The sequence below is a fragment of the Tachysurus fulvidraco genome, chromosome 14 (assembly GCF_022655615.1).
Source record: "Tachysurus fulvidraco isolate hzauxx_2018 chromosome 14, HZAU_PFXX_2.0, whole genome shotgun sequence".
NCBI classification, from domain to species: domain Eukaryota; kingdom Metazoa; phylum Chordata; class Actinopteri; order Siluriformes; family Bagridae; genus Tachysurus; species Tachysurus fulvidraco.
In genome coordinates, this window is record NC_062531.1 from 3,308,309 (window position 1) to 3,335,808 (window position 27,500).

At 38.9% G+C, this 27,500-nt stretch overlaps 1 protein-coding gene across 5 annotated transcripts in view; it reads left to right on the top strand.

The window, feature by feature from the left end:
- Nucleotides 1-12,767: 12,767 nt before the first annotated feature.
- Nucleotides 12,768-27,500, top strand: part of slc6a6a (solute carrier family 6 member 6a) — a 26,523-nt gene continuing 11,790 nt past the window's right edge. The window contains exons 1-4 of one of the 5 annotated variants that reach the window (XM_027151290.2): nucleotides 12,768-13,048; nucleotides 18,794-18,984; nucleotides 23,250-23,479; nucleotides 24,833-24,967. In XM_027151290.2, coding sequence (XP_027007091.1) covers nucleotides 18,947-18,984; nucleotides 23,250-23,479; nucleotides 24,833-24,967 — 403 coding nt within the window. In that variant the 5' untranslated portion in view covers nucleotides 12,768-13,048; nucleotides 18,794-18,946. Of the gene's footprint in view, nucleotides 13,049-18,793; nucleotides 18,985-22,048; nucleotides 22,281-23,249; nucleotides 23,480-24,832; nucleotides 24,968-27,500 lie in introns of those variants that run through there. The other 4 variants (XM_027151291.2, XM_047799871.1, XM_027151292.2 and 1 more) reach the window with 4 other exon arrangements.

Here is a 27,500-nt window from a genome sequence, read left to right on the forward strand (position 1 = left end):
AGCCTGGAGGTGTGTTTGGGGTCATTGTCCTGTTGAAAAGGTGGTGTGTCCAAACTTTTGGAAGGGGTGTCCAAACTTTTGGTCTGTATTGTATATAATGAGAGAGAGAGAGACTGCTTTTTGAGTTCTTTATTTAAATCTGACACAGAAAAACCTGCAATAAAATTACAAAATGAATTAATTACAAACCTGCAGTTAAATCATGAAAGACAAGACTTGGCTGATTTCAGCTTTTAAAAAAAGGCATGTCTTTCATGATTTAATTGCAGGCTTGTAATTAATTCATTTTGTAATAAAATTTGTAATTAATTAATTTTATTGCAGGTTTTTTGTCTGTCAGATTTAAATATAGGACTCAAAAAGCAGTGTGTGCCAGATATACCTTTTTCAATATACAGGTTTGGGTACACAAGAGTGTTATTGGCTAAAAATTGTTAGCAGCTAATTTAATTACAGTTTACTTACAGTTTGTGCAGCATTTCTTTTTTTTTTAGGCCTGAACTATAACGTCCGAATAATTTAAAACACATGACTCAACTATGAGAATGTTAAACAGTTACAACATGTACATCTTAATTAGGATTTGTCATACATGCAAAAATGTTTTCACTGTGAGGGTTTGATTTAGATATTATTCAGTTTGCATGAAGCTAAACTGATAGCTGTAAGTTCTCTACACCTATTAGCAGACTACTTGAAGAAATGTGCTAGCATGGCTAATCTCCCCGCGATGGAATAAAAAAAGATTTAAAGCATTTAAAATGTTTAAGGATTGTTATGGATTTGTTTTGTAATAAAAACACACGGTAAGATAGGAACAAGTGAGGTTGAGGCTGATTTCTTTCTATCTGAGACTGCTTTTTGCAGTCGATCAGTGACCGGTTTTTGTGGATCGTTTCCTCATTAAGGAAAGAAACTAAAAGCGGACACACTAAACGTACATTGTTCAATTACAATACAGAGTACACAAAAGGACAGATGGCAGAATTTATAAGCTTTATTGAGAGTTTAATTTGTGGTTTGTTTCTATTTTATAATGAAAATCTTACTGTGTGTGAAGAAAAAAAACAAAAGATACAGTTACAGACAGATCCAGCATTAGCTGTGTGTGTGTGTAATATTTTTGCTCACACAATGTTCTCATAATTTTTTCATCGATGAAATTAACACTTTAATGATCTAAGCGATCATAATTACGAATTAAGAGCTGCAGGACGAAATTATTGACGGTCATATCAGCCAAAGCATAATTATTACAAGTCACAGATCACCAGAGACATTTTTTTTCCTTCTCTTTGCATAAATAATAGTACATCTGGTAAAACTCTGCTACAGTATGTGTAAAGAAGCCACGTGTCACAGTGCATGAGGTCTGACTACCCGATGTCGGTGTCATGTGTTCGTGACCTAAAATAACAATGGTGTTGGGTTAACATGCCTTGCCTCAGCTGCTTAGGATGCTTTCAAAACTTTGTGAACACCTTAACATGAACTTCTGTTACAAGGTGATGAAACTAACAAATCAACCTGACGTGACTGTGTAGTGTTTAAAACACGCCTTGAAAGTGAGAATGTCTCCTAGAACAACACACAAAAACAGAGAGAGAGAGAGAAAGAATGTGCACCTGAGGATTAAAGAGGATTAATGTTGCAGTACATGACTTTTATGGTGAAAGCACACAGCTGCACACACCTTATCACGCACTTTATCATTCATTTCAAACTTACCGTAAATACACCGAAGCCCAGACAAAGTTGAAGTAGAGTTGGTAGAAAAGGGGCAAAGAAACTTTAAACTTGAATAAATAGATGGGGTGCCAATACTTTTAGTGTTTAGCGGATGCACAGGGTGCTGGTATTTTTTTTTTTAGTGTTTAGCGGTTAGACAGGGTTACAATACTTTTAGGGTGCCAACACTTTTAGTGTTCAATGGATAGACAGGGTACCAATACTTTAAGTATTTAGCGGGTGAACAGGGTGCCAATACTTTTAAAGCAGAACAGATAGACAGGGTGCCGACACTTCGTGTTCAGCGGATAGACAGGGTACCAACACAGTGTTCAGCGGATAGACAGGGTACCAACACTTTTTTAAGAACTGAACGGATATAGGGTGCCAAAACTTTTAGTGTTCAATGGATAGACAGGGTACCAATACTTTAAGTATTTAGTGGATGAACAGGGTGCCAATACTTTTAAAGCAGAACAGATAGACAGGGTGCCGACACTTAGTGTTCAGCGGATAGACAGGGTGCCAACACTTTTTTAAGAACTGAACGGATATAGGGTGCCAATACTTTTAGTGTTTAGCAGATTAGACATTATTCTGACTGAACAGATAATATGAGCTAAACAAATACAAATAAATAGAATATAGCAAGCTTTCGAGAACTGATGAGATGAGACTAGAATCATGCATCAGGACCAGGATATGAAGAAGATATGAAGATTGTGGGATGAAACAAGTCCCTTCCTCATTAGTAACTACCGTTTAGTGCCGCAGGGTTACTAGTTGTCAAGCTAAATTTGTTAGAAGATATCACGAGCAGGTACAAAAAATAAGAATAAACAAACAAACAAACAAATAAATAAGTTACATGTTTTTTTTTTAAATAAATAAAGCATGTCTCTAGCTGAGCCCAATTATGATCTGTGATGAAACTGAGCTTGAAGAACTGTCAGCCAAAATTCACACACTGTGCCGACTGTGCTATGATTTCGACCAAAAAAAAAACCCCCGCTGGGAATAAACAGATCCAGAAACAGATATCTGTCCTTGGATTATATCCCTTCTGTACTTTAGCACTGTTAAGCAATGCTTTAACATTCTTTGGATTAAAAAAAAACATGAACAATTTCATTAAAGTCCATTGCATGACTAGGACTATACAGTATAATCATCCATATCGTTTACATGCAATTACACGTTCAGACTTTAGGCCACGCCCCCTTGTGGCGACTTGCCATGAATTGTACTAATCGTTTGCTAGATTCCCTTGTTTGTTAGACACACTTGGTACAATCCTTGCTTTTAAAAACGGAATTAAAAACTTTTAAAAGGGGGGGGGGCTGTCAGGCTGATCATTTTGTGTGATTCTTTTTACTTTTTTATCCTTTAGTGGCACTAACTCACTCTCTCTCACTCATTTTTTACCGCTTATCCGAACTAGCTCGAGTCATGGGGAGCCTGTGCCTATCTCAGGCGTCATCGGGCATCGAGGCAGGATACACCCTGGACGGAGTGCCAACCCATCACAGGGCACATACACACACACACTCTCATTCACTCACACACACACACACTACAGACAATTTTCCAGAGATGCCAATCAACCTACCATGCATGTCTTTGGACCGGGGGAGGAAACCGGAGTACCCGGAGGAAACCCCCGAGGCACGAGGAGAACATGCAGACTCCACACACACAAGGTGGAGGCGGGAATCGAACCCCGACCCTGGAGGTGTGAGGCAAACGTGCTAACCACTAAGCCACCGTGCCCCCCCCCCTGCTTTAGTGGCAGTCTTTATTAATTTTTTGTGTTAATACTGTCCTGTTTTTGTTACTTCCACCCAGGTTGTCGATATTATCTGATTTGTGCACAAAGACGAGAAAAATGTCCACACTGCAAAGGACAAACAACATTGTCAAATCTCAAGACTGACCTTTGAATTCTAAAGTTCTGTGCATTTGGTATTGATCATTTAACTTATGGTTAAATGATCAAATAAGCTGAAGGAGTAACTCAAGCTTAAAAACCAAACATAAGCCACTAAACTTGTCTTAATGAGAGAAATAATATACACCATGACATGGCGACACGATGGGACTGAATCAGGTCTTGTCATTGATCCGGTGTACGGCACTGGCACTACTGAGTCAAACAATTGTCATTTACCAAAAACAAAAACAAAAATGAAAGATAGAAACGCTTCGCAACACAAGACATCAAGACATCGCTTCCTGTGCCAACATGCCATCATGCTGTAATGACGTTGTTCTCCCCCTTTGTCCAGATTCCCAGTTAGCAGCCCAGCAAGGCACACATGGACCGGCCATCTGTCTCCGTACAGTATAGTATAGTATTTGATACCCCCTCCTCACAATCCCATGCTTTCTCACAGGTCCACATGCAGACACTCACATCACATGTTCGTACACACATGCTCATTCTCTGATCTGTGGTGTGATTGTTTGTGTGTGTGTTGGGGGGGGGGCAGTTTGCAGCGTGGCGGCTTAATTAAACTTAAGTTTTATTTACCACATTACACAGATCTTATGGTCCTGTTTAACTCCAGCTCACTCTTCATTTACCTGGTAGATAACGTACTTACTGGAGCCCTTGTAGTTCAGGCATTGAACTCCAGGTCCACCAAGCTGCCACTGCTGGGCCCCTATTTAAGACCCTTACCACTCAGTTGTATAAGATGTTTATCATTCTAGATGAGGTAGTCTGCAAAAATCCATAAATGTCCATGGGCATAAACTTTGGTAGAAGGTGATAAGAGTAATAAAGCTGTAGCTGCAAACCAATAATTAACAGACTGTCATTAAAAAAGGGACATGTTTAGAAGCACTGTACTCAAAATATCCCGAGAAATGTATTCGATTTTTAGAGATAAAATAATATCTTGGTGGCCACAGATAATTTTTTTAACCACATTAACTGTTATGTCAGTTGTTTTTATGCTGAGTATGGGGCAGTGTGATTCCTGGTCCAGTGGTCCACTATTAGTGCTTTTAGTTCTCTTTTTCTACCAACAGGTGTCTAACATTCATTCATTCATTTTCTACCGCTTATCCGAAACTACTTGGGTCACGGGGAGCCTGTGCCTGTCTCAAGCATCATCGGGCATCGAGGCAGGATACACCCTGGACGGAGTGCCAACCCATCGCAGGGCACACACACACACACTCTCATTCACTCACACACTACAGACAATTTTCCAGAGATGCCAGTCAACCTACCATGCATGTCTTTGGACCGGGGGAGGAAACCTGAGTACCCGGAGGAAACCCCCGAGGCACGGGGAGAAATGCAAACTACACACACACAAGGCGGAGGCGGGAATCGGACCCCCAACCCTGGAGGTGTGAGGCGAACGTGCTAACCACTAAGCCACATTCATGTGAATTTTACTTTGATATGCAAACTGCTGCAATCTAAGTACACCTCTTCATAGCGTCAGTATTCTCTAATGCAAGTGGCTTCTTCCAACACGATAACGTATCCTGCTACACTCCAGAGTTCAAGGTGTTGACTTGGCCTCCAAAATTCACCAGATCTCAAACTGATCAAACATCTGATGGATATCCAGGACAAACAAGTCGGATCCATTAAGGACCTGCTTCACAACTTACAGGATTTTTTTAAGCATCTGGTGCTGACGTCTCCGTGCCAGATACCACGCAGGTCTTGTGGAGTCTATGCCTTGATGAGCTGTTTTGGTGGCACAAGCAGGAGCTATGCTATACGTGGGGTTTATGTCTGATCTAGGTATGTCTGGAATGTTGTTGTCTTACACACAGTACGTATTTTTTCACACACAGACTCGCAGGTCAGTGATCCGATGTACAGTAATCTGTAACCCAATGTGTGAAGATTCTTCATTTGCCTTAATGAACTTTTGTAATGCTTTTGTACTTAAGCTTTGGCAGTGTGCTTAAACAATTATGTGTTATTACCCTCTGTCATTAATATTGCAATAATAAAAAAGGCCTTTATAACTTATCACTTGGCAGACCATAACTGTAATTAAAGTGACATACGGCTAAGTACGGTGACCCATACTCAGAATTTGTTCTCTGCATTTGACCCATCCAAAGTGCACACGCACACACAGCAGTGAACACACACACACCATGAACACACACCCGGAGCAGTTGGCAGCCATTAATGCTGCAGCGCCCGGGGAGCAGTTGGGGGGTTCGGTGCCTTGCTCAAGGGTACCTCGGTCGTGGCCGGCCCGAGACTCGAACCCACAACCTTAGGATTACGAGTCAGACTCTCTAACCATTAGGCCACGACTTGCTCGTTCGTATATATTATATACATCCTGGATTTAACAGAATTCTCACTGTACTATAGGTGTGTGTAATTTAATAGCACAATGCAGTGTATTTTTAAACTTTTTTTTTTTTTATGAGACTTTTACGATGAGTGTGTGTGCCCTGTGATGGGTTGGCACTCCGTCCAGGGTGTATCCTGCCTTGATGCCCGATGACGCCTGAGATAGGCACAGGCTCCCCGTGACCCGAGAAGCGGTAGAAAATGAATGAATGAATGGATGAATGTCCTGATAGCGACTTTGCGGATCTCCTTCAACAGGGTCCCCGTGACCCGAGAAGTTCGGATAAGCGGTAGAAAATGAGTGAGTGAGTGATTGAGAGAGAGAGACTTTGTATGGATAAAAGTATATTTTAAAAAAAAAACACTGATGCAATTGAGTTCATACTGCTGTTTTAAATCTTTTACTGATGTTTAAAAAGAAAAGCTTATTTAATCATTTAATTTCAGTTTACACAGCAAGCAAAGTAACAATGGGTTACAGATAAAATCACTGCTAAAATGAAAAATTACACAATAAGAAATTGCTAAGCAACAGGAACAGAATCAGTGAGTCATTGTCCTGAAAACCACAGAAATAAATATCTAGCTTCAGTACAATTCAAAAAGATTTATTACCATTACCGTACAGACTGCAAAGCAAAATAAGGCAGCGAGAGCCGTTCGGTGGTGCGATACACACTTTAAATTAAAAAAAGACGATTAGCGAATGTTAGGTGAAGACAAGCAAACAAAAGCAGAACGTACAAACACACAAACAAAAGCAGAGCGTACAAACACACAAACAAAAGCAGAACGTACAAACACACAAACAAAAGCAGAACGTACAAACACACAAACAAAAGCAGAACGTACAAACACATGAAACACAGTGGAGAAAAACTTGGAGCTAGGAACTGGTTGAAATGTAGGCTGTAGAATGCGAAGTTAGCAAGTGTTAGCAGCCTCGCTAGGCTAGCACTTCCTAGCTGTACCCCGCAGTTTGATCTTATTTGTTGATGTCATTTTTTTAGGGGGAAGTCGTGGCCTAATGGTTAGAGAGTTTGACTCCTAACCCTAAGGTTGTGGGTTCAAGTCTCGGGCCTGCAACACCCCGACCGAAGTGCCCTTGAGCAAGGCACCGAACCCCCAACTATAACTGTAGTTTTACAGTAATGTTTATCTTATATTTTACTGTATTATTTATTTTACTGTTTTAAGTATCTATTGCAGTTATAAGATTTTTTTGACAAAGTGTAATCTGTACCAGTGCTGATAATCGTTTCACAGAATACCCGGCAGGCCACAATATCAAACTATAAAGCATATTAATAAGTATTATACTGATGCCCGGGATTTGATACTGATGATCCCACTTAGTGGCTGTATGGGTTTCAGCAAGTGGACTGTGTGTGTGTGTGTGTGTGTGTGTGTGTGTGTGTGTGTGTGTGTGTGTGTGTGTGTGTGTGTGTGTGTGTGTGTGTGTGTGTGTGTGTGTGTGTGTGAGAGAGAGAGAGAGACAGAGGTATTCGAGCCCTGCTAACCAATAACACATATCTGTTAGCTCCCCTGTCCTGCGATGTCGACATGATCAACAGTACCTCCACATAAACAGTTTTTATCTTGAGGTTCATAAGATATTGATAAGAAGCTTGATAAGAATGTAGCCTTGAAATGAGAAGTAGCTGTAATAATGTCAGTGACCTCCTTATAACGCACTCATTTATGAAGGGAAGTAAAGATAAATTTTACAATATTGCTGTGTTTTGTAACTCTTTATTAAGATCAGGAATGCAGACCTGGTGGAGGACTCTGAACATATCTCTGATACTTGTTGACAGGTTCCTTTTGAAACAGGAAGTCGAAGTGAAAAGCATAGACTGATTTACACAGAGGCCAACTGCGATGATACAAGATCGCCAAACCTAAACAGTATCTTAGCAAGCTAGCAAAATATGGAGTAGGGATTCAGTTGTTTGTACAGAGGCCAGCAACGTTGAAGGAGAGCCACAAAGTCGCCGTCAGGACATTCATTCATTCATTCATTTTCTACCACTTCTTGGGTCACGGGGAGCCTGTACCTATCTCAGGCGTCATCGGGCATCGAGGCAGGATACACTCTGGACGGAGTGCCAACCCATTACAGGGCACACACTCACACACACACACACACACACACACACACACACACACACACACACACACACACACACACTACGGACAATTAACCCCTTGTCTTCCACAATATTAACAGGCCCACAGTCCATTGCAATCCATTTAGATATTGCATTCGTTAGTGTTTCTGTGGACGACTTACTTAATTTGTGGCGGTTTTCAGTCAGCGTGTTTTGGCGGACCTTGCCTGCAGCATCCAGGGTTGTGCTAACTGCAGAGCTCGCAATATGTTTTGAGTTCAGGTGGTATTTCATGCTAGAACTACTTGGATGGTATGCAAATTCCTTATTGCAGAGAACGCAAAGAACTTTGGTTTTTATCATTGGCTCCATTGGAAAGAGTTTTGAATTAAAATTTGCCCTTCAGAAAGCCAGACAGATCTTTTGGCATCATGCTTGACTAACTCGCCACTACAGCTTATTGCAAGATGTGTAGTCGTTGGTACAGGTGTGGGGAGGGGAGGGGCGGGGCACGTTAAATGCGTTAAAAATACTAACGCGTTATTTTTTTGCATAATTAATTAATCTAATTAACGCGTTAAATTACCAGCCCTATTTTAAACAAATAAAATTAGATTTGAAAAAAAAAGTGTATTGTCATGTTGCTGTCCATAACACTAAGGTAAAAAAAAAACATAACGGTAACTGAAGAACATTGACTTTGTCATGTGGCACCAGCTCAGCACTGCAGAGTGTTGAAACTGAGCCACAAAAGAAATGGAAATGGAAAGATATAACCACACAAATAGGAAAGAAACCCTGTGTGTAACTAAAGATCGTGTGATAACACACCCCGCTGTTTTGGTTTCCAAGGCCGTGATGCTGCATGCGCGGCTTCTCTACGTCCTCGTGCTCGTTATTCCGATTCGCTGAAAGCATTCATGCTCTCTTCGAGTGCCATGTTCAAGTGCCACAAGTTTTACATGGTATGCAATTTATTTAACACATAAATGAACCATACCATTTTTCATGCATCTCATCCTGTTGATATTTTTACTGTTATGTCCTTGTGTTGATGGCATTTTCTTGTCCATGGTTCACTCGTGTAAAATGTGTCTTCTGGTTAAATGAATAGTAAAATAAACAATTCAAATAATTGCACTGCAAAATGAGCTGTACAGTATTGTTTTAGTATATTTTCTTGTTCTGTTGGCAATAAAAATTGAGCTTCTCCTTCAGAGATAAATGCTAAACATTAGCCACATTAATTGCCAATTGAATAAGACTATTTCATATTTGGAATTAGTACAAATATCTAGAAATAGGTTTTAATAATCTACAAGATATTTTGACTTGCTAAAATGCCATTTTGTCTGCAGAATGTGCGTTAATGAATGCTGTATAACATGGAACGAGTGAGCATGTGTTTTCTGTCCTTTTCAGGATCTCGCCCTGATCTAAATATCACACCCGACTTATACCCCAGGCACCTCTTTGAAGTGTATAATGACGTATCGAATGGACGAGATGCATCGTGTTGTGTGATAGGATGGATATCCCCTGGTCAGGTGAGGTACGCTCACCTCCAAGGTGTTACATACTGATTGATTTCCTAAGAATGAGTTTGTGAAAGGTTTGTGGTGGCAAAAGGTCTCAGGTGTAGACCAGGCGGATCCTTTTATAGATGGTTATTTGTGTGTGTGTGTGTGTGTGTGTGTGTGTTTGAGAGATAGAGAGAGAGAGAGAGGTACTAGCACACACTGAAATATAAGCACAAAATATAAACCCGGGGGGGCACGGTGGCTTAGTGGTTAGCACGTTTCCCTCACACCTCCAGGGTTGGGGGGCCGATTCCCACCTCCGCCTTGTGTTCTCCCCGTGCCTCGGGGTTTCCTCCAGGTACTCCGGTTTCCTCCGCTGGACCAAAGATACGCATGGTAGGTTGATTGGAATCTCTGGAATATTGTCCGTAGTGTGTGAGTGCGTGAGTGAATGAGAGTGTGTTTGTGCCCTGTGATGGGTTGGCACTCCGTCCAGGGTGTATCCTGCCTCGATGCCCGATGACACCTGAGATAGGCACAGGCTCCCCGTGACCCGAGAAGCGGTAGAAAATGAATGAATGAATGAATGGATGAATGTCCTGATGGCGACTTTGCGGATCTCCTTCAACAGGCTTCCCGTGACCCGAGAAGTTCGGATAAGCGGTAGAAAATGAATGAATGAATGAATGAATGAATGAATGAATGAATGTCATGCCATCGGGATTTTTTACATTCTTGCAATAGACATATTGTGGTTAAAGGTTCATAGGTTAACCACAAGAACATTCCCAGGGTTATTAAAGCAAATGAAGAATCATTACTCACTGTGTTAGTTTTCTGTGGATCGGTGTCACAGTTTATAACTGTGATGATATTTGTGACAAGATAGATACTCCACAGAAGAAGACAGTAACATTCCAGACATACCTGTATAAGTATGAGGTTGTACCGTACCATACCATACCAGACCTGCAAACTGCTGCTATAACTGCTACAAAAATAACATCGTGTTCATTCCAGTACTTCTGCACATGCAATATAGAACACACAGTATTCACACTGGCCGGCGCTGCTTTTGTGTATTGTCTTTGTGCAATCACTTATATTGTTTGTTTGCAGTGTCATTTGTCCTGCACTGTTTGCACCAGGTTGCACAGACGCTCTTTGTGTATCTAGGACTAACTTACTAAGTCCTTAGCTCTGTCTTTCTTCTATGTAGCACCATTGTCCTGGAGAAACGTCATCTCATTTCACTCTATACTGCAACAGCTATATATGGTTGAAATGACAATAAAAGCTTCTTGACTTGAATCCTGACTCTTGAGGAAAATCTGTTAGGGTCTACTTAAGCTAAAGTCTATGATGAGTCAAAAATGAAGACAAACAAGTCCATAAAATCATAAAGCTTTCAAAATGATTATATATTTATATCTTAATCCCTGCTTTGGCAAATCTTCCAGCAAAGATTATGCTGTGTCAAACATTATGCTGATGGATCCCCACGGTACATTTACAGCATTTGGCAGAGGTACATGCAATAACATTTTAACAAGCACATAAATCTAATGAAGTCGGTTTGCGGTCGTCATTGATGTCGGTCTTTAGAATGTCTGCGATGCTCCTGAGCCGTCAGGTTGTAGTGCATTTTTATAAATTGTCGCAGCACCTCTGGGATTCCCGCGTGTCACTTCCTCCGTTTGCATGTTCTCCTTGTGTTTTGGGGTTTCACCCTCCTTTAGGTTCTCTGGTTTTCTCTTTCAGTTTGAAGACATCATTTTTTTTCCCATTTGTCAGATCATTTTCTATCTTTAATGGGATATAGTGACCAAGAACATTCAAGTGAAAAACAAACAGAAATGGTTTAGGTAAGAAAACAAATGATAGTACCCTGGTTGTGTAAATGTACACACCCTTCTGGAATGAGGCATAATTATCATACACCTGGCATCAATTAAGTGACTAAACTATTAAACTATTAAACTAATGAACAGTCAATATGTAAGACTTTCTTGATATTAGCTTGGGGCTGCTGAAGCCATGGTCTGCAAAGAGCTTAGAAAGCATGCGCAAGATCATGCTTCAAAAGGTCACCACCGAGTGACATTACCGAAAACAAGACGTCCTTTAAATATGGACTAAATATAAGATATAACAAGAGACCTACGGCAACGTTAAAATAGCTGCAGGAATATCTGGGAAGAGGTTTAACAGCTGACACCTGACTTGTGCCATTTAGTTAACTGAAATTGTGAAGCCTGCCTGTAATCTGTAATTGTTGGTTGTTGTGGTTAACCTTGTTTTTTCCATCACAATCACTTCTGCCCCTAGGCGAGAGAGAGAGAGAGAGAGAGAGAGAGAGAGAGAGAGAGAGAGAGAGAGAGAGAGAGAGAGAGAAGATGGAGTGAGAGACAGAAGCAGATTGAAGTGAGACAGTGAGAGACAGGCCGATTAGTCACGTACAGGCCATAAAGTGAACGATTTGAGACAGTTCATTTCTTTTCTTATCTGTTTTCTGCTTAGATTCATAGAATTAACAGAAGTTTAATGTGCATTTTTATTAATAACCTCAATAAAACAATTAGAGTTAAAGATCTAATGTTTAATGTAGCCATGTAAGCAACATCCGTAAGGTCAGAGAGAGAGAGAGAGAGAGAGAGAGAGAGAGAGAGAGAGAGAGAGAGAGAGAGAGAGAGAGAGAGAGAGAGAGACAGACAGACAGACAGAGGTAGGGGGGGGGGAGAGAGAGAGATGACCAACATAGCTGTACATGCATGGAAACAAAGCTTATGTTATGTCCACCTGACATAAAACACCTAATCCCACACTATGTCTTTCTTATTACTTTTTTTTTTCTCGTTTTAACCAGTATATAAATTCTTCTACTTCTTTTTAATTGTCTTATAAGTGTACTTTATGTCCTGTGTCTAAATTCTGAATGTTGTTGATGCTAACTTCCAGTTTAGGGCTCACTTGTAAAACGTGTCTGGTGATCCTGGTGAAATGAAAGTGAACGATTAAATGAGACTATAGATTAGCTGTGCGTTAAAACCGGCAGCGCGTTCAGCACGTATTAACGTGCGCTCCTGTGTGCGTGCGCGTGTGTGTCCCTTTAAGAAACACACTCCTGTTGCATGGAGAGTCTGGTGTTTTTCCACTCTCTCCGATATTACCCATATAAGACAGAGAGAGAGAGAGAGAGAGAGAGAGAGAGAGAGAGAGAGAGAGAGAGAGAGAGAGAGAGAGAGAGAATTATTTGTAGTTGCCTCGCCGATTGCGCGCGTACGCAAACACACACCGGCACAAAGAAACGTCGGGACTAGAAGAGACTGAGCATTAAATCAACGGCACAGGTAAATGACATCTCTTCTCATTAGGGAAATTAGGGCTTTCTGTATCTCTATATAAGAGTAATATGTCTACTATTTATTATGAGCGCGTGGCTGTTGCACTTTTACATGTTTCCAACTATTTTGTCTCTTGCTACAAGGTTTAACTTTTATCCTTTCTGTTGTTTCTCTCCAAGCATGTTTGGAAAGGATGCTGTCGATCGAGCCTTGTGATGCTCCGTGCGCTCACATGCTTTCCTTTGGGTTAAACCTTGATTTAAACGTGTTAGAACGTGTTGATTGAAACGGATACGTTGTAGACTAGATGTCTGATCTCTAAAATGAATGAATGCACGCTTTCTGCTCACGTATAAGCTCCTGGTTAGGCTATAATTAGATTAGAAAGTAGGTTAATGGCAAGAGTCGGATTTGCGTAAAGCGCACCCGGTCCCGGGTCTCCAGGGACGAATATGGAGACGTTTTGGGGGAAAACCTTTTGTACGCCTTGTAAAAACAGAGTGTGTTGTGGTAGTGTTTAAAACACACACACACACACACACACACACACACACACACACACACACACACACACACACACACAAACACACACATATATTACTGAGCAGGCTACACACATTTGAAGCTGTTCAGCTCTTTTGTGTTTGACGTCTGCCGGTGTGTCTGGTGCCCGTTAAACAGGCTGTATCCCAAATAAATCCACGCTAAATACCTAGTGCACTACGTAGTCTCTAAACAGCATTGTTTCACACCCTACATAGTGGACGTCTCTGATTAATAGAAAGATATTTGGGAAGCCGCCCGTTGGCTGTTTTAACACGCTGGTATTGTTTATCATAAATGAGCTATCGATATTAGATTATTTTGTGCACGTAATATATGTAATAATATTGATTCAGAGTGAACAAAATGGTATTTAAAACCCCCGATTTGGTTAAAACCCGATTCGTTCTTTTTTATTTTATTTTTTTTTTTATGGTGATTATTTAAGATTCTAATCAAAGATCTGAATCGAAACTCGGTTTACTGAAAGGATTCGTTCTTATTCATCAGCCGATTCTTCTGTGGGTCCTCCCTCCTTCCCCTTCCAGCAGATTAGTCTAGTTCTTACAAATAAGTGCTTCGATATGGCTGCTGATCATATTTAAACCTGTAGACATGCTATCATTCATAGTAAATAAATCCTAAACAGTAAGGATAAGAGTTAATATTAATATAGAGGACAATACTAATCTGGGGATTTTAACCCCTTGAAGCCTGTTATACATTATTCACCTTAAATCATATTATTCCAGAACTCACACCTAATATGAATTATTCAGAAACTACAGTGAAACTATTATCAACAGGTGAATAGATCCACATGTAAAAAAAAACAAAAAAAAACATTTATGGACCTGTTGGTGTGTTCATCAGATTTAAGTGGTTAACGAAATATTGTCAGTAAATAAGGAACTGCAGCTGTATGTTTTTGTTCCCAAGATATTAACTATTTCGACATACCCTCAAAGGCACAACAGTGGTCCTTAAGGCCCAATTATGTACCTTAATCGTGTTCCTTTGACATTATAATTGTCTTACTAAGGGTACAAAAGACGAACAGTATGTATAAGGACCCCACTGGCAAGCATTTGTTCTTTTTACCAGAGTTTATTACCTTCTTATCTGAGCATAGGCAGTGCTTCATGAGTTTGTGGAGTATCTTTTTGATCGTTTAGGACAAATTTGCTTGATTTTTTTATGTGTGGGTGGGCTACTTGAATTCTTGTTTTAAAGCTTTACCAGTGAATACACATATATTATATGATACCTGTACTCATGATGGATGCATGTAAATCGAAGAGAGAATGGGCTGAATGTGTGTTTTGATGACATCACACAACACATCATGGCCAAATTCTGAAGAAACATCAGTGAGAATTTTTAATAATTGCAAAGCCATTTAAATGTCAAAAAACTGTGGTTTATACTGTTATATATGACTTCTTATTCAGTGTATTTATTATATTATGAAGATGAATAAAGGAAGTACCTGTAAGTGCATCTGGTGAGTGTATGTAGAATTAACATTAGCTTGCTTTGCTAATCTGTCAATGAAGCTAGTGTGACGTGTAGCATGTAGTTTTCGTACTTATTAGTTTTTTTTATATATGTTTAAATATTTGACTTTTGGATTAATATATAGCTAATATATTCTTTTTATTAAAAAAAAAAAAGGAGACATCAGTAGACATTGCTACACACCTACATACAACTAGTAATGAGTAACTTGATCTAGTTTGAACGCACAAATCGGTGATTACAACCTGATTCAGCTTAACCTATCCTATATATAAACATCATAATTGATATATTTACAGTAAGTCATTCTGTGTGTCCTTGGATTACTAAAACTATGTTCCTTTAGTCGTAATTTACATTTAAATATATTAAATTGTGTTTTGAAGCCATTTTGAACTTTTCTCTCTACTGTGAATGTCTTAGCATCAGCTCTAGCTTTGAATCTTTTTTTTACAGAAGATTCACTTTAAAGATTTGTTCAAATGAGTGAATCATTTGTAAATGACATGCCCCTAACTTGCCTTGCCCTCATATTAAAAGCTGAAATGAACAGAGGTTAGTAATGTACTAAATATACTGTATCTCTGAACTAATGAGGATTTTTTTTTTTTTGGCAAAAGGTCTGACTGTAGTGTCTGACTTTGTACAGACACAAGACCCATAACTCAATAACCAATCCTACATTGACAATTTATCTTGACATTAAGCCATGAAAGAGGCATACAAGGCCAAATGTTTGACACAAAACCGGTGCTATTTTAATCTGCTCTGAGACGTCACTTCATGGCTGCTTTGTCTGTTTTTGTCAGAGCAGATTGAATTAACCAGTCCTTTTTCACCCTGCTGATAACGTGAAGCAAAATTCCCATGTTGAATTAGGTGTTAATTAAACATCGACACCTAACATCGGGCTTGTTCGCAGTGAGTGCATCTTCTGTTTACCGAAAAGTCTAATAGTCCGTCCCATTAAAACACTCTTCAAATGAGTTTTGTTGCTTTCTGTGCCTTTGCTCAGAGTGCTTCTAAGAGAAGATAGATCCTTAGTAGACATGCTATTTTGGCTATACTGTGCCATTTTGCAATAAAAACCTATTACCCACTTTAAAGCTCCAAGCTATTGGCACTATAAATGCTTCACCACACTGCACCATAAACCAATGACAACACATTTAATAATATACTACCTACGATATAACTCGGCTAATGCTTTACAACCACGATTAAAGGTCAGGCCAGTGCAAATATTATGCTCTTAACTGCTCTACATCCACATGAAATGTCCCTGTAGATCATATAAAGAACTGAAACAACAGCTCTGTAGTGCTGCCCTTGAACAGGTCTAAAGTTGAAAATCCCACATCCTGCCCCAGAGTGCAGCTGTTATCCTCCAGGGGTTAATTTGACTTGAAATCTTCATGGGGTTCTGATAATCCCTCTAGGAATGGGTTTATGTAATGCTAAGTAGGTTTAATGCTATTACTCTGGCAAGTCTGTAAGATTGAATATTATCATTACATATTTAGATTTACCAGTTTTACAATCTATGCTAACTTTACATCATCGTGTCAGAAAACACAGGTGACTAAAATCTAGACCAAGTTGCAGGAATAACATAAAAAGGGGCTTATTAAGAAAAACAAACAAAACAACAAACATTAAAAACACTGGGGAAGACAAGGCAATTGAGATAACAAAACAGAAATCAGGAGACATGCCAACGAACCAAAAACACGGGCAAACTGAAGACAGGGATTTGGCAAAAAAAAAAAAAACAATTGCAAGACAACAGGTATATATAAGGAGGACAATCACAGACACACAAGGAACAGGTGTGCAGAGGCGGGGACAGATTAAAGATGGGACGGGGCAAACACACGTGAACACAAAACAAAAACAAAGGCAGCTGGTACATACAAACAAGGCCTACCAGAATGTCCCCCTAGTGTCCACGCAGGGAATAGTCCCAGCCATTCCTGACACAATGTCAATATACTTTAAAGCGTATCTCGCAAGTAACCTAAACTACAAGCTATTCCAAAAGCTACATCTAAAAGCGACATTTAATGAAACCAGATGAGTAGTTAGACTTTTAGGCAGGGGAATAATATTTTTTTTGCAGCAAACCATTTATTGTCAAGCTACCTAGCATATGGCCTGCATATCTGTTAAGCTAAAAATGGTTAAAAATGTTGAAAGTCTCACTAAAAAGCACAAAACCGCTTGGCGGAAAAGGAATTTCAATAACTTTACCCAAGTGAAAATTATTTTTTTATGTTCTCAAAAAGTATGCCACGAATTATGTCTCTAACATAGATAGATCAATAGATCGATAGATCGATTGATCGATCTTAGCATCTACCAGAAGTGCAAATAGTAAAACAAAACAAAACAAAAACATATTCTCTAACAAGTTGTTTACAAAACAGCTATACTGTATGTGGCCCGGCGATTTAAAATCTAGCTAGCTAAAGGTTTTTTAGTTCAAAACAACTTGTTACCTAACACAGTTTAACAGAATAACAGTTTAACAGAATAATCACCTCATTTATAATAGATATATAAAAGGACATTTTAGCTAGGTTATTTGTTAGCTTGCTAGTTTGACCAAACTTGTTATTTGTTTGCAAAAGAGCTGCAATAATGCAGAAAAGTAAAAAAATAAATAAAAATCTCACTAGTTCGTTATGTAGTTGAAAACAACTAAAACAACAAGACACACCAGGGTAATGAAATATCTGCATTTTTCTCAAAATGCCTAAAATGATCATCATATCATATCACGTAGCCTTATTAGCATTCTAGTTTGAACAGATTTAAACTTGGTTCATTTACAAGAAATCTGTATGTAACCAAATGAAATGTAAAAGCTAGCTAGCTAAAGGTTTTATAGTTCAAACCACAAAACACAACCTCACACACAAAGAAATAGATGATTACCTCACCAAGATAATTACCTCAGTGATGACAGATGTGGTCACAGTAACAGTATGAGCAAATATCAAAGATTTTTTCATTACCTTATTAACTAGCTTATTAGTTAGTCTTCATTTGTTTGCAAGAGAATGAGAGGGTTGGAGCAACTTTTAAATGCTACCAAGCTAGCTAATATTTTGTAGTGATAAACAAAAGTCACTGGAATAAGCTTGTTTTGGTAGCACATTTAGTTAGCAGTTACTGAGGTGAAGAAAATGTTTGATACAGTTGTATTTTTGCCATGTTATAATCTCTTCTGGTTCAGATGCAAAGTTGAAGATGGCGTCTAAATGATGGCTTTCGTGATTAGCACTTACTTTTTACTAGGCTAAATTTTTAGCTGAAATCTGCACAAGGAGGCATCCAAAAGCATGAGTGTAGGTTTATTAACAGGTTAACAGCAAATGTCATCTACTCAAGGTGATGAGGAAGAGAGTGCTGAATGTCCAGAATTTTTTTCTGAAAGTTTAATTCAGCTGCGTCCATTGTACCATTTATTTCAATGTGATATCAAATGATGTTTGGTTTAGGACAAGCTGACATTTAAATATTTATTCCTACAGCATAATCGTATCTTCTATCAGATAGCAAGCAGACACCCGCGTGATTCAAAAGCCGTATTCTATGTCCTCGACTAATTTCTGTATTGTCTTGTATTTTGTTTCACATGATGCTATGCGCAACTGCCATGTTTCACACCATCTGTGCTGGTGTGAGGATTATGATGTCCTTCTTCTGAGCTGAACTTCAGCCTGGTTTTGACTCTGGTTAACTTGCAGAAGCCTTGTGTTTTCCTGCCTGGATTAACTGTTGCCTGCTTCTACAGCCGTGTCATTTTGCCTCGAGCTCACGGTATAAAACCAGTCCAATATGTCGACCATCAGCCACCATCAGGTCACCATGGCTGAGTAAGTCTGTGCTCCATTTCTTTGTTCAGTCCCACGATCAGCAGGCTGACTAGCTGCTTATGTTCCTGCAGGAGTGCTGATCTCCCTGACCTCCCCCCCCACCCCTTCCCTATAAGGTCCAGTTTTCAAAAGGACATTCTTTTGGGATTTTCTCTGGATAATCACCAGGTTTTGCTATGGTGTTACATTTCTCTCTAGATTCCTTCCACTCGATCTCACTGCTAGCCTCCTACGGCTGATTGAACTCATTCACTGTCAACTTATTTACCCATAATAAACAGTAATCCACCAGGAGCTATCATATCGCTTGGCAATATCAGCCTGCGTATTCTCAGTTAACAACAACAGTGTACACAATATAACAACCTCTAAGAGTTGTCTTAGTGATTGAGAATAGCAGTTTGCTACACTAAATCTCAGGTAAATTTAAACAATGTCATTGTGAGCAATTTGCTGTAAAAACGCTAATGTGGCTAACTTTTTGAAATGAACGACATCTAACGGGAAACCTTTAGCATAATCTCTTTGGAATGATGCTAACTGGGTCTCACTACATGTCACTTATCACTAGCAAGGTAATCGTAGTAAACATTTTTCGATATGGAAGTGACAACACACTTTTTGAATACACGATATTATGCTTCAAAATGCATTCTATTGGCATTCACTATAGCCATCAAATGTAAAGTGAGAGCGCAATATCGTGTACATGTTTATGATTTTGTTAAATATTACAGAAATTACAGAAAAAATCTGGACCAACATTTCATTTGTAACTCAGTGAGATCTCAAAAGCTTCCCGAAAAGCAATTTGCATGTCCTCTTTGGGGTGTCTCAAATTATTTACAAAGATTTCAAGCTAAACAACAGCATTAGGCTTACAGATAAGGAAAAATGTATGCAATGCTGGTTGTCTATTGAATTCTGTGCTCTGGAATTACACCGATTCTTTTCCACCCTTCTTTTTTTTTTATCTTATTGCTAAACGTGATTGGGTGAAGTGAATGATTTTATTAATCCTAACCTATCCTGTTCACTTTCCCTCAAACTCAACCTAAAATAAAACTCTAACTATGGGTACGTTTCCTTTCTGCACTATCAAACCAATCATTCCTGATAATCATGGTGATGTTATAGACTGTTCTGTACACTCGCTTAGCATTGCCTGTTGCCATATATGTAGCATACCAAAGTAAATGTATATCGTTGTTAGTTGTTACTGTGTATAGACCAGAGGTAGATTTCCAGGACAAACTACTTTAAGTCTCAAGCAAAATCTCAAGGTAGGTGCAAGCAAATATAATAACTGTGTGACAAACAAATTTTGCAACCAAATTTTGACTAATTATGCGTTTCATTGATGTAGCTGACATTGTAGAGCTTCAGAGTCAGAATTCACAAACTATTTTTCCACAGTGTTTTTTTTTTAGTGACCATAGCGGTGAAGTTCATATTTATTTCTGTGTTAATTAATTCATTAATCAGGAAACCTTAAGTCTTGTTCTGTTTGAGCCATCACATCATATAGTCATGATAAAATACTCCAGTCAGTCAGCGAAACCTAGAGCGCCTCACTCAAACAACAGTTAAAGTGTTTATGTGTAAAGTGTACCTTTTTATTTACAAAATTCTCGTTGACTTAGTCATTCTCAAAAATGTCGCTCTGATGTTTTGAGCTTAAACAAATATTACCTCATCGCATCCCTCAGGACCCAAAATAATTTACATTATCTTTACCTGGCAGTTCCCCAGGCACTTGTTATTCCAACCACACAGTCGTGTTATTTGTTTATACTGTTTTTAAAGACAGTTTTGTTCAAATTCTTTCTGAGAAATAAAGCACGCTGTGGTAATGCTAGCCAGTGACATTCTGATATTAGATGAATTCTATCTATATTGCCTTAATATTTTAGGTGCTGGGGTCACCAATAATTCATGACTACTGTATAACCAGCTGTACAAGATGAATGACTTTCGATGCATTTTAATATATGATTTTAAAATCCGATTAGATAGGTGCTCAAAATACAATAGTAAAATGTACAGCCTGCTAAACATAAGATAGCTTTCGAATTGAGGCACGCTATATGCTAAACTATAGGGAACAATTGGAAATTTTAAAATTGGGATCACAGGGAGACCCTTGGAACAATGGGCTACAGGTATATACAGTAGAAACCTGGGTACATGGATAGAACCAAGCAAATGAGGAAATCTGACTGTAATATTAGCTATTTAGGACCCTGGGTTCTCAAGAACCTGAGAGTATGGGATACTAGATACAAAGAATCCTGAGAAGGTACAAAGGTTATTGGGAATGTAGGACTATCTAGGAATATAGTGATCCAAAAAGACAGGACCCTCAGTTCATTAGACACTAGAGACACCAGATGTTGGGAATAAAGGAACCTAGGAGCACAGTACCCAAGATGCACCTAAAATGTATATGAGTCTCAGGAAATATTGGACCTTGCAAACATAGAGCTCTTAGGAAAAATGGTACACAAATATTATGATTTAATTAATATAGGTCTCTGGGTACAAAGGACCCTCGATAAGATACCCCTGGTAAGAACCCAGGAGCCTGGGATGCAAAGTACACAGGATTTTGAGAACGTAGCCCCTGGACATAAAAGGCTGTGGGTACATTGGTGTCTCAATACAGAAGTCAATGGGAATGTAGGATTCTAGGCAAACACAGATCAAATGAGACAGGGCCCTCAGTTCGCTAGACATTGACACCAGATGCTAGGAACACAGGACCCTGGGAGCACAGGACACTAATACTCGTGGTATATTAGTCTCAGGGAATGCAGGACCTTGCAAACATAGGGCCCTGAGGAAAAATGGTATACAAATAGTATAAAAATGTTTAGGTTTTTTTTTTTGCAAGATATTCTTAATTTTTGCTTTTTAAATTCCAACAAATTATGTCACGGCCTTTCCTCAAATGTAAACTTAAGCTTCACCTCGTAATTATTCCAGCCTTTTAGGCTTTTATGTCAAGCCATTTCCAGTACCTCACACTGCAACGACAGACAAAACATTTTCTATATTTATACAGGATGGAAATTCACCACACGATGAGAAAACTCATCTCATGAGCAGCTCACTGTTATCTGCTGTAAGCTTCCTTAGTTCCTCACCAAGCAACAGGTCAACGGAAACAATGAATCTGATCTTTTCGATGACCTCAACCCACATATCCACTGCCACTCAGCAAGTCCACACATTCAGGCTCTTCACAGGCATCGTCTTAGGCCTGAAGGAGACTCTTTCCAACGTTTGTGCCTAAGGTTCATGGCTTAACCCATGCTTTGCTCTTTTATAATCAAATGTTTCTGTTTTAATGTCTTCTTGGTGAATTTGGGAATCTTTCCTTTATATATGCTCTTAAATGTTTTTTTTAAGTCTGCCTTGGACTGTGGGAAACATGCATGCATACATACATACATGCATACATACATACATACAGTACATACATGCATACATAAATACATGCATACATACATAAATACATGCATACATACATACAGTACATACATACATACATGCATACATGCATACAGTACATACATGCATACATGCATACAGTACATACATACATACATACAGTACATACATACATACATACAGTACATACATACATACATACAGTACATACATACATACAGTACATACATACATACATACAGTACATACATACATGCATACATACATGCATACATACATACAGTACATACATGCATACATACATACATACATACATACATACATACATACAGTACATACATACATACAGTACATACATACATACATACATACATACAGTACATACATACATACATACATACAGTACATACATACATACATACATACATACATACATACATACATACATACATACATACATGCATACATACAGTACATACATGCATACATACATACAGTACATACATACATACATACAGTACATACATACATACAGTACATACATACATACAGTACATACAGTACATACATACAGTACATACATACATACATACAGTACATACAGTACATACATACAGTACATACATACATACATACATACAGTACATACATACAGTACATACAGTACATACATACAGTACATACATACATACATACATACATACATACACACATACAGTACATACTTACATACATACATACATCACTTGCGCACTTTTTTTTTTCATATTGTTGTTTGAAGTTGGGATTTCTCTCTCTCTCTTTATTTTTAGTATGGCACAGAAAGAAAAGTTGCAGTGTCTAAAGGATTTCCATAAAGACACGCTAAAGCCATCCCCGGGTAAAAGTCCAGGCACGAGGCCAGAGGACGAGGCAGAGGGAAAACCTCCACAGAGGGAGAAATGGGCCAGCAAACTGGACTTCCTGCTCTCTGTAGCTGGTGGTTTTGTTGGATTGGGTAACGTTTGGCGTTTCCCGTACCTCTGCTACAAGAACGGTGGAGGTCAGTGTTTGAGTAACTTCTTATGTTTGTTCATTTAAAAAAAAAAAAATTAAATATATTTCTACAGTGTGTATCTCCTGTAGGCATGTGTATGTATATATCACTATAGATGTGTTTGGTATAGATACGTGTGTGTTTGCCCACCCTGTTCCCCTATGATCTCAGAATAACAAAGGTGACTTGTGGTTTTGAGCAGTGACACAGAGCTCACTTTGTTTTTCATAAATAAAGTTAACGAAGCCAGTCTCCATCGAATTCTGTGGTGTAAACACGATCCAAAGATACTCGTTCTTTCCACCTTGAAGTGAAGGGTGGCTTTGATGGCCCAACCGGACGACCGTATGGGGACAAAGTTCAGTCATCTCTAATACCATCCGTACATCATGCTCATGAATATTTCTGCTGTTCTGTTAAATGATTGTTTCATTTTTAAGTGTGCGTTTATATGTAAAGTAACATGTGTCACTGTGCTGCACAAAAATAAACTTTTTGTTCTTACACTTCACTAATTTGTTCTTACACTTCACTAATTTGTTCTTACACTTCACTAATTTGATATTAATTACTAATTTAGAAATTTCTGGTGCTCATTTTTCTATTTCGATACAGAAGGAGTCTGTTTGTGACTAGCGATTTTTTTTTTTATGGAAATAGAATGTTTTGTTATAAAATGTGTTATAGAATTAACTCTGATTCAGAATCTAAATGGAACAATTTACTATCGAATTTCATTCATTCGTTCATTTTCTACCGCTTATCGAATTACCTCGGGCCTATCTCAGGCGTCATAGGGCATCGAGGCAGGATACACCCTGGACGGAGTGCCAACCCATCGCAGCGCACACACACACTCTCATTCACTCACACACTCACACACTACGGACAATTTTCCAGAGATGCCAATCAACCTACCATGCATGTCTTTGGACCGGGGGAGGAAACCGGAGTACCCGGAGGAAACCCCCGAGGCACGGGGAGAACATGTAAACTCCACACACACAAGGCGGAGGCGGGAATCGAACCCCCAACCCTGCAGGTGTGAGGCGAACGTGCTAACCACTAGGGCACCGTGCCCCACTATCGAATTTACTTATTCAAATTTTAAACAGAACATTTTTTAATGAATCGATTCTGATTCAAAATTTAAATCTGATGCATTTTATGGATTCCATTCTGAACCATTTTGTTACGAACCTGATATTGATTACACACATCTAGACTAACTAGGAATGTTTATAGAAGCAGTTTTATGTTTAAATAATTTTTTCTTGCTTGCTTATTATTATGGTAGTCTACCATTTGCTGTTTTTTCTCTCTCTCTGATTTCTCTCTCTTTCTCTCTTTGTTGGTCAGGTGCATTTCTCATCCCATATTTCATCTTCCTGTTTGGTGGAGGACTTCCCGTGTTCTTCCTGGAGGTGGCACTGGGCCAGTTTACCTCAGAAGGAGGGATCACTTGCTGGGAGAAACTCTGCCCCATCTTCACTGGTGAGAAAAAGAGATCCAAAGATCCAGAGATCGACAGAGAGATAGAGAGAGAGAGATGTACTAATGTCTGGCAACATATTTTTATGAGATTTCTGATCCGCTATGACACAGCATATCTAAAATAGGTCAGCTGTGAAATCATAATCTCAGCAGAGATCAGAAATCATTTCCTGTTATAATAACGGAAACGGTGTGACGCATTCGGTCTGCAATAAGCTCACATCTGCCGAGAGCTGGCGACGTAGCCGTCCAATCAGACCTTCGGATTAAAAGACAAGCACTGATTAGATTATTATTTCAGTTGAGAAATCACCAACAGACCCTGTGTGCATTGTTGTTGTGCTTTGTGTGTGTGTATATATGTGTGTGAGGCCTACTTTTAGTACCTACGCAGTGTGAGCTGTGTTACTGGGGCAGTTTTGGTTACTAGGCAGCAGCAAAAGATGCTGTTGTCTCTTTAGAATGAACTCTCAGTAGTATTATGATATATTTATACACATTTGCCTCATTGTTAATTTCACCTAGCGTAAAATTTCATACTGGGGCCATCCTTAAAAATATTTTGGTTTGCAGTAACAGTAAAAAAAAAAAAAAAAAAGGTCGGTAGGCTATATTATTTTATTTTTCAAGTTTCAATGAAAAGAAAAAAAGTAAGATTTTGGTGAAGGAGATTACGTAGGTATGACTTTAAACAAATTAGCATATCGTGACGTCACTGACTGGGTCTTCAACCCGTGCCTTCGGGCGCATCATCGCAAACCTTATTTTGATGCTGGACAGTTTTTACAGAACTTCGTGCCAAGTTAAAGCGGTGTCGAGCTGTTTTAATGACCTTTTTTAGATTTATTATGGAGCCCGAACCCGTTAATATTATTTTATTGCTTTTGTATTAGTTGTTTGAAGAGTAAAAAAAAAAAAAGTGTCGGTCTTAACGCAAATTTACAACCGGCAAGTCGGTCGGACTTAAAGCCAAAAAATAAATAAAATCGAGTCGGTCCTAAATTGACAGGGTCGGTCGGGTTACGGCAAACAAGAATATTTTTAAGGATGGCCTGGAGTTTTCGTACATACAATCATGCACATTATTATTAACGGTTATAGATATAATAACGTGTTCCTACGTAGCGAATACAAAAACAGATACAGACAGGGGGCGCACTTTTCGTGATTTTAGCAACCGGACTGTTCTCACACAGGACACAAAGGGAGGGAACAGACGAAGGGTGAATTAACAGGACCTAGACACGGCTACCGTGGTTTTAATTAAGCTTTAATTAAGTCTGTGTGTATTCTGGGAAAACAGAACCAATCAAATGCATTAGAAAATAACACAAACCGGTAGAATAGAAAAATAATGTTTTAATATGATTTGAGAGCAAAAAAAAGGTCCATGTTGAGAAGTTGAGACCAATTACAGTATGAACTGGAGTGATGGAGCTGAGGTTGAGGATGAGGCCGTTTCAACGTAAATCTTTTCTCCAGGTTTTCTAGGTATCAGTGGTAGGGTTCATATTTAATAATAATAATAATAATAATAATAATAATAATAATAATAATAATAATAATAATAATAATAATAATAATAAATAATAATAATAATAATAATAATAATAATAATAATACTTTAAGTTTAGGCCACACCCACATCATATTTCACACACAAGCCACAAAACCAGACCCAGATAGTGTCACAGTGTCACCAGGGCCATTGTGTTACACTAATACACACGTATGCATGAGGCAGGTCCACAATATTAAACTGCATAAGATTAGATCTTTTTTTCATGCACAGTCGGATTTTGGACACAACATTGCTATTGGCTTTCAGCTGGAGGATTATTTTGTAACCCTGCACCTACTGAGGTGCTCAGAGCAGTACAATACACACTACCATGTCAGTATCCCGATATATAAACACACACACACACACACACACACACACACACACACACATACACATAAACACACCTGGTTATAACTATATTATTGTCTGTGCTCTTATCCTGTTTCCATAGTGCACCTCCACACTCGCTGACTAACACCCAAACCCCACTAGTCAGGACATTTTGGAATCTGCATTGCCATGGCAACAGCAGCCACTGATGACTAAGACACATTTGTCGATTAGATCTCATCTGTTTGCAGCGCGAATAAGAGTGAGACCAAAAATGAGGGTGCATTAGAAGAACATGATGACTTTTAAGCTCTTAAGCTCTTTAAATATTGTCCCTGTGCACATTAACACACACACACACAGACACACACACACACACACACACACACACACACACACACAGTTGACATTGTACATATTCTTTTCACAAACAAATATTTTTTCCTGGCAAATAAACACATGTGAATATGAATGTGTTCCTTTATGACTCCTGGACTCGTCTTTTGTTTCCACGGATGTTCATTCCTTCTACCCCAGAAACGTCATGGAAGACTGGAGCAGCTGAACATCCTCACAGTCTCACTCTCTCTCACACACACACACACACACACACACTTTCTTTCACACACATTCACAATC